Raw genomic sequence first — 15364 nt, forward strand, 5'->3', positions numbered from 1 at the left:
TAAGTTATTGCCGAAAACCTGTTTTCGGGGCCATCACTTTTGAATGCTTTTCACCGAAAATAAAAAATCTTTTGAAAAAATGAAAGATACGTGTTCGCTAGAATTGAAAGACGAATCTAACGAGCTATTACTTATTAAAATTGGAGACCGCTTTTTCCCCCTTTCACCTGAGGTTTTGGCGATATGACTCTTAACATTTGTCAGTCATATGTTGTGGGTCCTTATCCTAATCCTTATCCTTTTAAGAAACAATATACCTTGACGCGCCGGTGAAACAAGTTCATTGTAAGCGAAATATTGATAGGAACCACTGTAACGGTTCATTGCTGATTTTTGTCCAGTACCAGAGGACTCAAGTTTAAAATTATTAAACAATTTTCGTTGTTTAATTCTCAGTGGAATTTTAATTATGTACAAACTTCCGTTACATACAAACAGTTTTCTGTGAATACACAATAATTACATCGAAAATTTTAATTTAAATCTCAAAAAAAAAAGAAACAGCAAAACAAAATTGAATTAATTTTCTCTCCCTCATCTAAATCTTCCACTTCTACTTAAAGTGTCTTTCAATTTTCTCCGGAATTCGTTTGCCAGTCTTTTCAAAATTTCTATCGAATTTAAATATTTTTTTTTTGCTTGTTTGTTTGTTTGTTGACACTAAATTGTTATAATTAGAAAAAAAATCCAAAATTTGGGCACACTAATTCATAAATCGATTTTTTTTTGCTCATTTTGCTCTCGGTTTATATAAAGAAAAATTAAATTAGAAAAAAATGATCGAAAATGTGTGCTTCAAATTTATCACAAACTTTTTGTTGTTGTTGTTGTTAGTTTCTCATCAATTAATTTATTTCCAGGATTTTCTCTATAATTTAATTTGACTTTCTCCTCTTTCTATAATATAATTTGTGTACCAAACACTTTTCCGACTAATAAAAAACAATTGAAAAAAAATGAGAATGTTTCGCGAGAATGTATTAAATTTGTCTGACGATGGCAAATGGACTGAAGATTTTTTTTTTTAAATTTTTGTTTGTTTCCGTCGGTAAAATTTATCATTGAATTTTCGCGTACGCATCGACCTTTTTATGGAACCAACTATAATATTCAGCAGCAGCGATTTGCGTTTGATTTAGAGCTTTGCTTAGGTTTTCCGGCGATAGATTACCTCTGAAAGATCAAAAAATTCAATTAATTGCCAGTTAATTACACAACCGTTTGACGAGCAACTTACACAAAGACTTTCGTTTTAAAGAAATCACAGCTGCTATGGTAGACGTACGCAGATGAACTGCACAGACCTTTCCAGAGAGATATGGAAAATTCTTGAATTTTCAATGGAAAACCGGGAGCGTACTGATCAATCTGTAAAGGAAATATTGATTTAAATGCGCACATGATTACTGTTCGAAACATTATAACGGATGGATGGATGAGTGCAGGCGGATAGGTTTCCATATAAATCGCGAAACCGATAGAAACAACATACACGCTGTGAACTCCACTGACAGAATTAACTACTGTCAGAACCATGGCAACTAGCCTCTGATCCGCTGGTGGAAAAAATTGTTTTTCAATATGAAAAATACTATTCGTACCATGGACTAAAAGACTTTTTTAGCGTATTCGATGTTCGGTGTCTGGAAACTTTTCACACGCTAAAAAAGACTTTTTGTCCTATGTACGAAATGTACTATTCTTCCCGGAAGCAAAAAAAGTGAAAAATTTCCCATTTTGCAAGTAAAAACTTCCGAGTTTTGAGTCATCAAATAAATCGACAACAGTGAGGGCTTCCCGGGAGTGTCACTCCCGTGATCCCACACGTTTTCCACCAGCGTCTGATCCTGTTAAAAAGTGATGTGAGCAAGAAATGACCTTCCACGCATCAATTCTTCCAACAAGTTCAAACTTCGACACCGACGTTTAACAACGTCTTTGTTGCATTTCCACGGACGATCCGAGGCTTTCTGTAATAACCGACCACACCAAAGTGTCCACTCGCATCGTTTGGTCAGTTATTCTATTCAGTTTAGTCCGTAGCGTATGTGCTGTGTGCTAATATCCATCACAAAAGTTCGAGTACTTCAAGGCCTCGACAAAAGTTTCAGTTGAATGTATTGTCACATTCAACTACGTCTTAAGCTCAACCGCTCAACCCAACCCATATATTCCCATCAACAATCTATCGATTTATCAAGAAACTTACAAAGTTGACCACGATTGGTGTCTTCTCCAAAACAACTAATTTGACCGCCTCGCATCGATCCAGTACGAAATTCCATCCGACAATGCCAGCATCGCGTAAAAATGCTGTGTACGGTTGCACGGCCGTACACGTCTGATTCACATAAACGGGAACATTCTTTTCCGCCCATTGATAGCCACGTGCACTCGTCGACATAGTTTTCGTCCAGGCAACCTCAACGTACGGCAGTGTGCCAGTTTGTTGTAGGAATTTTCCGGTAGCCGATTTGGCGAACACACCGCCGTGAATGTGAGTGTCGTATGCCAGCAACGAGGAAATGATGCCAATCAAAAGAAACGATCCGAATAACCATGGACATATCGACGATGAGGATTTGGTTTTCTTTTGCGATTTTTCCTGTAAACCCTGTGGAAATGTGGGAGAGAAAATTAGATTAGAAAAATCGTCATAGCTGGGTGGACTCTCAAGTTGATTTATTGGTTCAGGTAGTTGACGGTCATTATTACCTTTGGCTTCGCTTGAGCTTTATTTTGTTTTGGTTTGCCCATTTTTTTTGTCTACTCTGTGAGATGAGTTGTATGTGAAAGCTAAAGGAACCGTTTCGATTAATCGTTTTAGAAAATCGTGAATGTCTAGTGTCAATCGCAGAAAAAAAATCGTTTTTCAAATACAACAAAGAGCAGAGCAATCGCAGTCAATTTATCTGATGAGGTGGACACTTTCAATGTGAGAGGTTAATCATTTTCGCGATATTAGCGAATTAATCAACTCAACTGTTGAAAATATCCACGTCAGGCGTGTCGACGATTTAAAGAGAGTTACATCATCGCAGTAACGTTTTTCCCACACGCCGCGTGAATTTTCTTTGTCTGATTTCAATTGAAAAGAAAACTATTTAATTCAAGGCCGCAAGAAATTCCACTGACCTCACATCAGCTGTTACTTTATAGCTTTATACAGTCAATGCTGTCGACGAATTTATTTATTCATTTTGAAAGTCAAGGATTTTCTTATCATTCAGTATCGGTATTAGTACAGACAGTGATGTGTGTCGTGTATAGAGTCTATGTGGCATAAATTATAGCACACTTAACGAACAATCGAATGTATTGATTGAATAATATGAGATACCACGAATGCAGATGCATAGCAGTGCATAGATGTCTGATGGTTTAGTAACAGTTTTCATTAGTTTCTGTTTTTTTCTGTTGAAATATTATTCTATACCAAGACCGGTTGGATCTACCTACGACGATGACGACTAATGCAGCATAAAAATGCATTCAGATTGCAATGGATATAATATTCCAAAAAGAAGGAATTATGGTTGGAACTGTTGGGCGGTTACCCGATTTTATTTATATATTTTTTGTAGTTCGTTGAACTAAAAAACGTGTGGTATTGGCACAGAGTGATTATACAAATTACAAAAAAAAGCAGTCGAAACTAAAATCGAATTCTACGAATTATCGCGGTCCGAGTTGCATAATTGAGTTTGAACTTTATTACTGAAAAAGTCATAAACCGAACGAAAGTTTATCAAATCAAATTTGGAATGAGAAAGTGTTTCTCAAACGAAATTTTTTTTTTGGGAGCACACACCGAAAAATGTCCACGTCAAATTGTTGTGGAAGATTGATTTTTTTTTTGTGTGTAAGACACCGCGTCATCAACAATTTCATACGGTCGTACGGAAAAGCATTTTTTCGTCGATGCTCCGTTATCTTAGTCGTTAAATTTAACACATCAACCAGTTAATTATTGTTCAATTTTAACACGTACAAATTGCATTTCATTTTGCGGTTTATGTTGGCATATTCCATTTGTACAGCGAAAAATCAATAGAATCGGCGTTACTTTATACAGAGAGCAGGGCTTGGAAACGGATTTTTTTTTGCGATTTCAACTATTCCATTCATTTCCACTTCACTTACTAATTCCAAACGTTTTCCTTTTAAAGAATTATTTTGTCAAAACTGGCCTAAATTTATTTGTTTAGTCAGACAAACTAAAAAACTCAATTTAAGTTATGTGCAACGACACACCACAGTGAATTTGGTGGAATCAAATTTTAATTAAATTTTCTACTGAGAATGAAACGAACACGACTTCAATTCGATATGTTTCTACATTAAAATATGCGTTCTGCGAGAGAGTGAGAGCGTAGTGGTTACACACATTTGCGTGTGGGTATGTGTGCATGGAATGAAATGGTTAAGATGCATGTACATACTCTCTCTTTTGACTTTGCAAGTTGGTTATACTGCAGTGATATGTGACATGTGTTGCGTTTTGGAGGTTTTCAAGTGATTCGGAATATGTTCAAATGTTAGCTATTCAAACAAGAGCGCACGAAACCTCGTACTGTTTACGCGAACTAAGCTTGAGTCATTAGATCAAAAATGTTTTCCGGTTGTTTATGAAGCAAAAAATTAAGAACGCGAAGCCAAAACAAACGATTTTTAGACCACGTAAAAAGAGAACTCGCACACAGTTTCTACTTTCAATCGATATTTTTCATATAAATTTTACTACACAGAAAATTCTTTTTTAAGTGAGGGTGTCATTGACTTCGTAACCTTCATAACCTTTGAATTTCATATAAGCTGGACAAAGTTTTTGTGAAATGACTCTGAACGATGAGTAAGAAAAAATTCTAGGAGACTAGGTATTCTCTATTCACCCCATAACACTTTGTAAAGTTTTGCTGTACACATCAGATTTTTGGGCCCTAGAATCTGAAAAATTGGGCCTGACTGAAAACCAGCTACACCGAAAAAAATCCTTATTTTAGTCCCTGGCTCAGACCATTTTTTTACTATTTCAAGCGTAAAAACGGAGTTACTTCGAGGAATTTTTTGTTGCAAATGACTTCTTCCTTCCTCCCCTGAATCAATTGCTGTATACATTCAAAAATCACTGATGGCTTCTTTTTAAGTTGTTCGAAGTTTTCGCAAATTGAGTGGCATAATTAGAGATTTTGTTTGAAATAATTGAAATGTTAACCTTTTACAAACGGTGAGTGAATCGCCATATAATCTTTAAATCTGTTACTTCATTTGTTTAAAAAATTCGGCTTGACGGTTAGCACTAGATAATTCTGTATAAAGGAGTACTAAGCAGGAGGACAACGCTTATGTACGTTTCTAGAAGATTTGTCTTGTACCTTTACAGGTTGTGGAATTCCAATTGTTTCGGAAGTAGTTCGATATTGGAGGTGAAAACTGTTGAAAACTTTTAAAACGCTAAGGAATCGAAGAGTCACCGATATAGGATCGGGCTTATATGAAAATTTGTTCAAATTGTTCAAGCGGATTGACACAAGGGCCTGGACATGTGAGTTTCGTTATATTAGTCGGTTAGTCCCATACAAAATAGAGTTTAATGTGTCAATTGTAACACTTGGAATCCCGAATGGGGAGTGAGGGTAAATCGTTAATTATATCAATATCTAACGATCTAACAAATCCACTGAGAATGAAAGGTCTTGGCGATGCCAATACTTTTGGATAGTTATAAGAAACCGGCATATGCGTCGCACTTGGCTTACGTATGCACAACGATGTGCTATAATCTCAACTAGCTTTGTTCACCAATGTCATATTAGAACTCCAATAGTATGATCCTTTAATGGGGCACATCTGTCGAACTTATGAACTGAGAAATAAAGGAATATTTTCCCCTTGAAACCATCGAATGTCGAAGATAAATTCGCCAATTTTCTCAAAACAAATAAATTTGCAAAATAAACTTACTTGAATACTCTGAACTGACTCAATGATTTCCTCATGAACTTGCTGGTCTTGAGGTTTAAACGAACCGTTTTGTAATTGAATGTAGCCTAAGAAGTCTTTTAAATTAGGATTTTGCTTGATCGACGACGGTAGATTCGTCCAATTTCTGCCTGAAAAGTAAAACGACGACTGTAAGTGACATGACTATCGAAAAAACTCTTTCTTGTTGTACCTAGGTAAGACAATAGTTGCTTGCTTTCGACAATATTCTTCCTATAATGCATTTTCCACACCTTAAAGCATTCACTCTCTTCCACTAAACATTCGATCAGTGCTGGCTCCAGTGCTATCGTTTTCGGAGCATTCAGTCTTTTAAACAATGTCAAGAAGACATTATGCAGTTTCGAGGCGCTCTTTATGTACTTCGACTGAAACAATCCGGAAAATAAATGTGTAACGAGACAAGACAAAGAAACAAAATTTGGGTCTCACCAGAAACACACTAGCACTGCTGGTCAACAACTTTTGGCAGTCTTTCGGTAAACCATTCCGTTGCAACAGCAATTCATCGAAAATGGTAAAGAATTCACTTTGCACCAGATTGATAGAATCATTGGCCGCATTCAGCATTCGATAAACATACTCGCACACCCATTTGCTGTACGATTTCATCTCGAGCACAGGCACCATAATATTTTGCCAGACGCGACAGCCAACCGTTGCGTCCTTGTATCCACCTTGTCCCAGCGCCCACAACAAACTCAGTCCGATGGAACTGCGATTCTGGTACGAGTTGCGTAGGATCGCATTCTTAGCCAAATTCTGAACGCAAACCGTTGGCCATTCGTGGGCGATCAATTGCAGCAGAATGCTATGACCGATACAGTTCACATTGTTGGACAGATCCATAGCCAACGAAGTCAGCGTTTGATCGAAAAAGTATTGAACGTTTGCGTGTCCAGCCTCATTCAAGAGATTGTAGATTATTGCTTTTACGTTTTCAGGTACAATGTTACTGGGATAATTGGCTGGCTTATCGGTCAGTGACGGCTGGTTCTTTACGTTCAGCTTCGAGTTCAAGTAAGCGCATAACTGAAATATCAGTTAATGTAGTTAACAGACAACACTCAACACGAATTGAAAGAGAAACTTACGCCCTTCAGCCAAACCAAATGATTATTCGGAAAGTTCGCTTTCATCACTTCAATATCAGCATCCAGGTCGGCGGTGTTAAATTGCTCGAAAGCAGCCTCAATGTTTGCTGGCTTACGAGGTACCGAAACACCTTTGACTTTCGCCGGCTGCGGTTGATTGACCTTTTCTACCTTCTTGGCGCTTTTGACCGTACCATTGTTGGGCTTTTTATTTTCCTTGTTGACGTTGTCGATACGAATGTTTTTCAGAGCGTACTTTGGGACTGCAATGGACACGCTATCATTAAACGAAATCGCTCAAAAAGCTTTCATCGAGTAAATTTGCTTACGAATTTCTTCATAAGTCGGCTTTTTGCCCAAACCGCTTGAGCCTTTCTTATCCGGACTGTCTTTCATTGCCACTGATGATTTGGATTTTTTGGCTTTGCCAACTATTTCCCATTTTTCGGACATTTTATTTACAAAAATCGACAAAGCAAAGAATAAATAAAAACGGCGGAAAGCGAGCTATTCTGTTGATGGAAAGAATTTTTAAAAAAATCACAAAATAAACGGTGAGTTGATTAATGCGGTGTCACAGAAAAAATATGTAAAACAACAACAAAAAAGCGCAAGTGACACGTTTAGCATTTTGACATTTCTGACACAAAAGAAATAAAAATGAGGACATGAGAGAGACACCGGCAAAGAGAATGCGTTCTTTCGTTTCAGCGCGAAAGTAAATCTTTTAAGTTTTAGATTTTAAATCGTACTACGTGAACGTATGTCTCTTGCGATTGATTTTAAACAATTTCTTGAATGAGCGAAGTGAGTGAAATCCCGAGTAAAATTCCGAAATTCACCCCAAGGCATTGATCATTGTCAATGTCGTTTGATATGCCTCAATTATTAATGTATCTGTGGTGTGGATGGTAGACTTTACGCAATTTAACGAGTTGTAGCCCGAACGAGGTGATGGCGACAAGTGAAAGGGCCTAAAGCCAACAAGGTGCCAAAGCCTTGTTCCACTTGCCAAGGGTCTACATTACAAGAAGATTCTGAAATTTAAGCCCAAGACATGAAAAATTATTTGTCAATTTCACCCAGCTCCAGTTAATGCTTGGTTTCCATTTACCAAAAAGTACTCCGTGTAAGAGACAAAATCGAATTTTTCAATTTTTGCTTTGTTTACTTGACAGCTTGCTCTCTCACGGAGTACTTTTTGTTGAGTGGAAATCATACTTAAGTTCATTTTTGTCTCTCACACGGAGTACCTTTTTGGTAAGAGGAAATTAAGCATTAACATTGAGGCTAGTCAAAACCCTATCAGAGAGTGGATATTGACTAAACTCAATGTTTGAAAAATTTATGTGAAACTTTACATTTTTTGAGGTTAGCTCGATAAATTTGACAACTAATTTAAGAAACTACTATTGCCAATGATCTATTCAAAATTTAGTTAAGATAATCCAGCCTTCCGTCCTATTGCTTAGCGCCACCATGTCACCTCTCGAGTAGAACTCTATGGTTCCACGTTCCACATGAATGAACAATGTAATCTATCTGTGAAATTTACTCATTCGCTACTCAGATTCAGACTTATCAACTCGCGCTGGAGGCTAGGTCCAATCCACGTCAAAACACTCTGAGGGATTCTTTTGAATTTCGATTGACCGAAATCGGCGCTATTTATTCCGGGACTTTTTTATACATGCCTAGTTAGGCCTTGGTGCCTAGGCCCCAAAACCAGTCTCAGATAATTTTGATCTTCCACACCTGGCTGGTGGTCAACGGTGCGAAGTCGAAAAATGGGGTTTCGTAATCCGGATTTCATTTCCGTAAGGTTTCGAGGACACTGGCGTGTATGGGTTCGTTGGAAAGCTGAGGTCGAGTACTCCTGGATAAACGGCCGAAAATATGACTTCCGGAAAATTTCTGAAAATCGATGTAACCTCGGTGAACTTTGGTTAGTGCTGTTACCTAACTAATGCAATTATTTGATTAAATTATTACTTATTATGAATGTGTAGGACCTCAGCTTTACAGCGATACGCATATTTAGTAGTTTGGCGGAGTGAAACACACAGTTTTCATCTGTTACGTAGTCGCGTGCCAAACTACTAAATATGGGTATCGCTGTAAAGCTGAGGTCCTACACATTCATAATAAGTAATAATTTAATAAAATAATTGCATTAGTGAGGTCACAGCACTCATCAAAGTTCACCGAGGTTACATCGATTTTCAGAAATTTTCCGGAAGTCATATTTTCGGCCGTTTATCATCAAATTCTATGAAGTTATTATTTGCCCCAGGAGTACTCGACCTCAGCTTTCCAACGAACCCATACACGCCAGTGTCCTCGAAACCTTACGGAAATGAAATCCGGATTAAGAAACCCCATTTTTCGACTTCGCACCGTTGACCACCAGCCAGGTGTGGAAGATAAAAATTATCTGAGACTGATTTTGGGGCCTAGGCACCAAGGCCTAACTAGGCATATATAAAAAAGTCCCGGAATAAATAGCGCCGATTTCGGTCAGTCGAAATTCAAAAGAATCCCTCTCTATGTGATATGTTCGAAAGTCCATTGCGCTATCCAGTTAGACTTTGGTTATCCCATCGCGCTTTCAGATCTCCTATGAGTTCACTCGCACATAAGACCTGAGAGTCATGGGCAAGAAGGGCATGGCGGTCACTTAGTATTCTTCACTTTCCACATGAAATATAGTTTCTCACTAAAATCTCTGCTCCTAACATTAAAGGCCTGATGAGAGGTCCTTATGGTATTACGATGATGAGTTTGGAATATTTATCGTCATCAATGAATAAAACAAATTTGTTCAGCCACTTAACGGTTTAATTCAAAAAGTCATACAAATTATCATTAGCATGTCCCGTGTCGATAAAGCCCACTTTCAATTGTTGAAATGAGGAATGTCATCAAACTTCTGATCACAAATATTTAAAAATGCACAAACTATCACTTTCATATAAAATGCTCCCGGAATGAACATTATCCATCCCAAAATAAATGCTGGCCAGGCTCTGTCATCATATTTTGAGTCCCAATAGCCAGTAAAGATAACAAAGCTAATGACAAGGCAACACTAGAAAGAGTTAAATGTTACCGCAACAATCCGAAAGATTTTTATCTTCAATCGTACCGTTCCGCCCAAAAAGAAAAAGAAGACGAAACAAATGGTTGCCCACGGAATGCTCTGGGGCTTTGTTTGAAATCGCAAGTCTTCGACGTTGTCTGTTTCCACTTTGCCTTCATCTTGCGGTATTGTTGTGTAATCACGATGATGAACATTTCTTCGCTGCATTATGGCTTCGTTGAAACTGTAAACACAGAATTCGTGTTACTGTTAAAATGTCCCAAACGACTGTTAATAACTCGCTCCTGACATATAAGTAATTGATTTAATTTTACTTTGATAGAAATACGATACTAGCTCTAGCTAATGTAGTCTTGAAGCAAACACATGTTAAAACTAATGAATAGAAGTACAAGATTCAGATCAAAAGAATTATGTAGAATTGATGATTATACAGATGGCTTATTTGCTAAATCACAGGACTTCTACTGAAGCTGTGCTGTGGATAAATACTTAATCAGTCAAAAAACCCTTAAATGTGACGCAAGTCCTTTATCTTACTTACAAAATAACTGATATAGCTGAGGGTGACGCATTGTGCGTTGTACGCAAAAGTTTTATCAACAAAAAATTGGCTTAAAAAATTTGTGAAAGAAAATTTTATAACAAGAAAGCGTCACAAGTGGCAGATGATTCGGTTTTCTTTCGTTTAAATTCTTTCATTACATTTTCCAACCATTTTCCTAACAATACGTTCCTCAACTTCTGGAAGTTAGGAAGTGTTAGAGGAATCATCGGTCATCCCAAAATTTAGGAACCAACCTTGGAACACCTTACTCATGTCGAAAATAACCCAGATCCATCAAAAAATCCGATGGTAGTTAGGTAGTGCCGGAGGAAACATCTGTCATCCCAAAATTTAGGAACCAACCTTGGAACATCTCACTCATGTCGAAAATAACCCAAATCCATCAAAAAATCCGATGGAAGTTAGGAAGTGCCAGAGGAATCATCTGTCATCCCAAAATTTGGGAACCAACCTTGGAACATCTCACTCATGTCGAAAATAACCTAAATCCATCAAAAAATCCGATGTAAGTTAGGAAGTGCCAGAGGAATCATCTGTCATCCCAAAATTTAGGAACCAACCTTGGAACACCTCGCTCATGTCGAAAATAATCCAAATCCATCAAAAAATCCGATGGAAGTTAGTTACGTTATCCCAAAATTTAGGAACCGACCTAGTGGAAGTTAATACTTAATGATCTCAACGATTCCCTACAAGAAATACATCACAAAACAACACACACCAATCACCACATTACCATCCATATCATGCAACAAAATATACAACTCACACAAACATACAAATTGGATTTTTTTTTGCATTTGTATGGAGACTTTGTGGAGCTCCAGCTCCAGCAACTTTTGAAAATTCCATTCTGATTTTTGGGCCAATATTAGCCTATGACCAAAATTTCAGGAAAATCTACAAAAACGTTTAGGAGTTGCTGGATCCACTTTTCCATAGGAACTTACTAACTAACTAACTAACCAACTAACGTGGGCGATTTCAGTTATCTGAAAAAACGAAATTTTGCTCATTTTCATACAAACTTCAATATTTCGAAGTTCAATATCTCATCTCGGCCAATTTTGAAGCTGCAGTAACGTGTGATAGCTCGTTAAACTCGTATGGATTCCTAGATTCCAGATATCCTAGTTTGGGGGTCATTGGAGTTAAGGGGGAGAAGTCAAAAAGTTGCTATAAATATGCTCCGCCGTCCTCAAAAATGTTTTGTTAAAACATTTGTGGCAGTGGACTTTCGTCACGCCCGCTTACTAACGTGCGGGCATGATCTACAGGAAAAGAATTTCAGCGAAGTAGACCAATCGTGGAATTCGTGTTAGAGCTCAGTCACAATTGTAAGCAAGACAATTCGAAAAATTTGGAATTTCGTGAAATATTCGGACTTATCGGTACAAATTCTGGCTAATACCCCTCCTTTTGAACTATTTTCGAATGACGTTAAAAAGTTTCCAATGAAAAGCTACTTAACAAGCCGATAGCTTTAATAAAACACTGTTTGCGTGACATCGTCGTAATTATGTATCGTCTACGTATTTTAACATTGCTACAGTGTCATGAAAAATGAAATTTTCTATTAAATGAACAACAGGAAACCGTGTAAGGATTTATGAAAATATTGCCATTAGTTTGTATATGATTTATGGCTGAGCCTATAATGTCGTTTTTATTGTGTAAAAAAAGTGCTAATTATATCTATTCATGCTTCAGTTGCGACTATTAAATATATTCCCATTTATTAGTAGAAACTGTGCATGACTGACTCTTAGTCATGACTCACGAGAGACTTGTGTGTGTTGAAAAGCTACAGTAAAAAACATCGTTGATAAAGTCAGTGTTTTATGCAAATGCATAAGCTCGTACAAAGTATGATGAATGTGCTCACTTATGTTACTGGAACTTTTTAACACCTAACAAGGTGAGTCTCAAAGTCACGCTCTTTATTTTGTTGTATGGGATGAAAGGCGACTATCTTCTGTTAAATGGTAAAGGTCGTGGAAGACATAACTTGGGTGCGTTGCTAATTCGATGCAGTGACCTTACTCCCGATTTCCCTTATTTTTACGAAATCATAAATTTCAATGGGTCACAATTATCCAGAATAGTTAACGTAACAACGAGAAAGAAGGAAAGTAAATTCATTGTCAACCGGTAATTTCAGAACGATTAAACCGAAAACAGAAAACTATTCTATGCCACGAAAATGTAATTTATTCGTAATATTTAAGGAGAAAATGAAAGTCAAATTTACTGTACATGTAACTTTGACACGAACGTTGCTAACTAGAAAACAAATCCATAAATATTTACACTTTAATCCAAAGCTTTTAATCGACGACGTTTTGAACTGCAGGCCTAAACACATTATGAAGAGTTACCAAAGAGTTGATTGCGGCACTAACCTTATATAGTTGCTGTATATATAAATAATAAAATTGCACTGACAAAACAGATGATGTTCAGAATCTGCAACGAGTTGATAGTCCAACAAATATAAGAGAGAATGGTATATATAACAAAGAGTATGCGCGAAAATCGGGACTGGGTAAATATACCTTACCAGAAGTTCAGGAAAAGCACTTTCTGCATGTGGTTGTGTTTTTCGATGGTATGCGAAGTATTTTTGAAATTTTCTTTGTTTGTTTCGAATGTAGATTTTTGCGCCGTTGTCAAGTTGCAAATCAACAAAAAAATGGATTTACCGAATGGGGCCAGTCGATAACTGACGCTAGAATCGAAATAGCAGCGAATAGACTTTGCTTTAGCGAAAGTGAGGCTAATATGAACCGGAGTATATGGGAGTTAGAACCGAAAAGCGACTTCTTTCTTTTGCGTTTTTCGTTACGAACTGTCTTGGACGGAGGAGGGTCATACGAAAACGTGCGCTTCACACACATTTTTTAAATTTTTCCTGTGTTTTTTTAGCGTGTTTAAGGGAGGGATCTAAAAATCGTCCTTTTTAGCGTGCGCACTATTTGAATGACTCCTTACAACATACTAATCTTAATGTAACACGAAAATGTTTCTGCGTTGTAGCGAAGCGTTTTTTTGCTGTAACGTTACCTACAAAGTTAGATGGCAAAATTCTGCTGTTCGGATTTCTTGATTTTATAGAGCTTTTCACCGTAAAGACATGTTAACGCATCGTTTTTTGAGTCGTTTAGGATCGCAGCGGAACATCTGCGGTCGAAAATATTTGAACCTTTTTGGCGAGAATAATATTGCTTGAACTTGAACCTTAATTCAGAATTAGGCTGGGAGCCAGTCTGATCATCCAAAACTAAATATCAACCTGTTTCTCCCTCAATTTTCAATTTTTTTGTAAATATTTCTGTACCGGTAAGTCTGAAGGGTACGACTTGACGGGTTTTGTTTCAAAATTAGGGAGGTTCAGGACTGCAAGAACTTTCTAGTGTATTAAAAATATGCTCTAAGACCAAAAGACTAACGAAAAACTTATATGAACGCAGTACTACGGTACGTACAAATTGAATGATCGTTTTGAACTTGAAGCGCATTCACTGTCCTAATTGTCTTTCATAATTCACTCCTATTACTAATTGTTTGCTGCAATGTAGTCACGAATATACTCTACAAGAATATTGCATAGTTTAATTTACTTAAGTTCGTGTCTAACATTCAGCTCAAATGGTGTAAAAAGCAACGACCATTGATTAAAGTAAGTTTTCCACGCAACAATGTTTTATTGAATTAAAACTTGAATGCAGCAATGGTTGTCAGCAGGACATTGCGGATTTTTATTTAAAAAAAACGTGTAAATAGTTAAACAATGATATTCTATAATTAAATTGCCCAAATAACTGGCCTTGAATATTATAACTACACAAATAAAAATTCGTTCTGCACATATATCGTTTGCAAGGATATATTCGATATTAACACTCATACATGTGCCGCTCTTTGGTTCCGAATTCACAAAACCTCCTCTAAAGTTGTATAGTTTCTGAAATTTGAATGTATGAACATAAATAGTACGAGTACACGTTACAAGAGTACACAGGCTGGTCTGATGGTTATTAAATAGTTGGGGAATCGAGTGTAAAGGTGGACGTTAAGCTCAAAACACACGAGTTATCGAAAACGGGTTTCGACCAAAATTTTCTTTGTTCTTTGATGCTCAATGAAAGAAATGAAACAAAGAGAATTTTGATCAAAACAAGTTTTCTATGCTTTCACTTTAAATAATTTTAAAAATGCTTATCGACTGAGTCTTTAACATTTTTACAGGCAAGTTTGTCTCCCCACAATCATTGAATCTATACCTTCTTTTGTTCAAACTATAGCTATGTTTGATACCAGATCTTTTACTTCATTCGTTTTAACAAGTGATATATTATAAAAGAACCCAATGGTGGATGATTAACAGTCAAAGCTCCAATTTCCAACAGTATCATTTTACTGTTTATTACAAATTAAATCTTTTTTACATATTTTTTAGCCACAAAGTTGCAAATTATTTAAACCTACGTAATTGACTCGCTTGAAACTTGCTAGCATAAAGGCATCGCTGTGAAAATAACCACAAAACATATGCTCAGGTCTCAAAAGCAACAGATTTTCAGAAACTTTTATAAATAC

General features: G+C 36.9%; 1 protein-coding gene across 1 annotated transcript; it reads right to left on the reverse strand.

Moving 5' to 3' along the window:
* Positions 1-1015: 1015 nt before the first annotated feature.
* LOC119066701 (transmembrane protein 214) lies at positions 1016-7744 on the reverse strand. The gene is made up of 8 exons (XM_037169298.1): positions 7427-7744; positions 7098-7360; positions 6436-7035; positions 6176-6371; positions 5965-6113; positions 2210-2614; positions 1238-1368; positions 1016-1173 (listed from the first exon to the last, which is right to left on the reverse strand). Exons 1-8 carry the CDS (start codon positions 7548-7550, stop codon positions 1059-1061), a joined length of 1983 nt encoding a protein of 660 aa, XP_037025193.1. The 5' UTR covers positions 7551-7744; the 3' UTR covers positions 1016-1058.
* Positions 7745-15364: the final 7620 nt, after the last annotated feature.

The sequence above is a fragment of the Bradysia coprophila genome, chromosome IV (assembly GCF_014529535.1).
Source record: "Bradysia coprophila strain Holo2 chromosome IV, BU_Bcop_v1, whole genome shotgun sequence".
In the NCBI taxonomy this organism is placed as follows: Eukaryota; Metazoa; Arthropoda; class Insecta; order Diptera; family Sciaridae; genus Bradysia; species Bradysia coprophila.

Bases quoted from the DNA above. Each gene is read 5' to 3' on its own strand.
- LOC119066701 (XM_037169298.1), bottom strand. From the start codon at position 7,550: ATGTCCGAAAAATGGGAAATAGTTGGCAAAGCCAAAAAATCCAAATCA. The intron at 6,372-6,435 runs GTGAGACCCAAA...GGATTGTTTCAG, and splicing joins GCAGTGCTAGTGTGTTTCTG to TCGAAGTACATAAAGAGCGC. The intron at 1,369-2,209 runs GTAAGTTTCTTG...TTTCCTTTACAG, and splicing joins CACCAATCGTGGTCAACTTT to ATTGATCAGTACGCTCCCGG.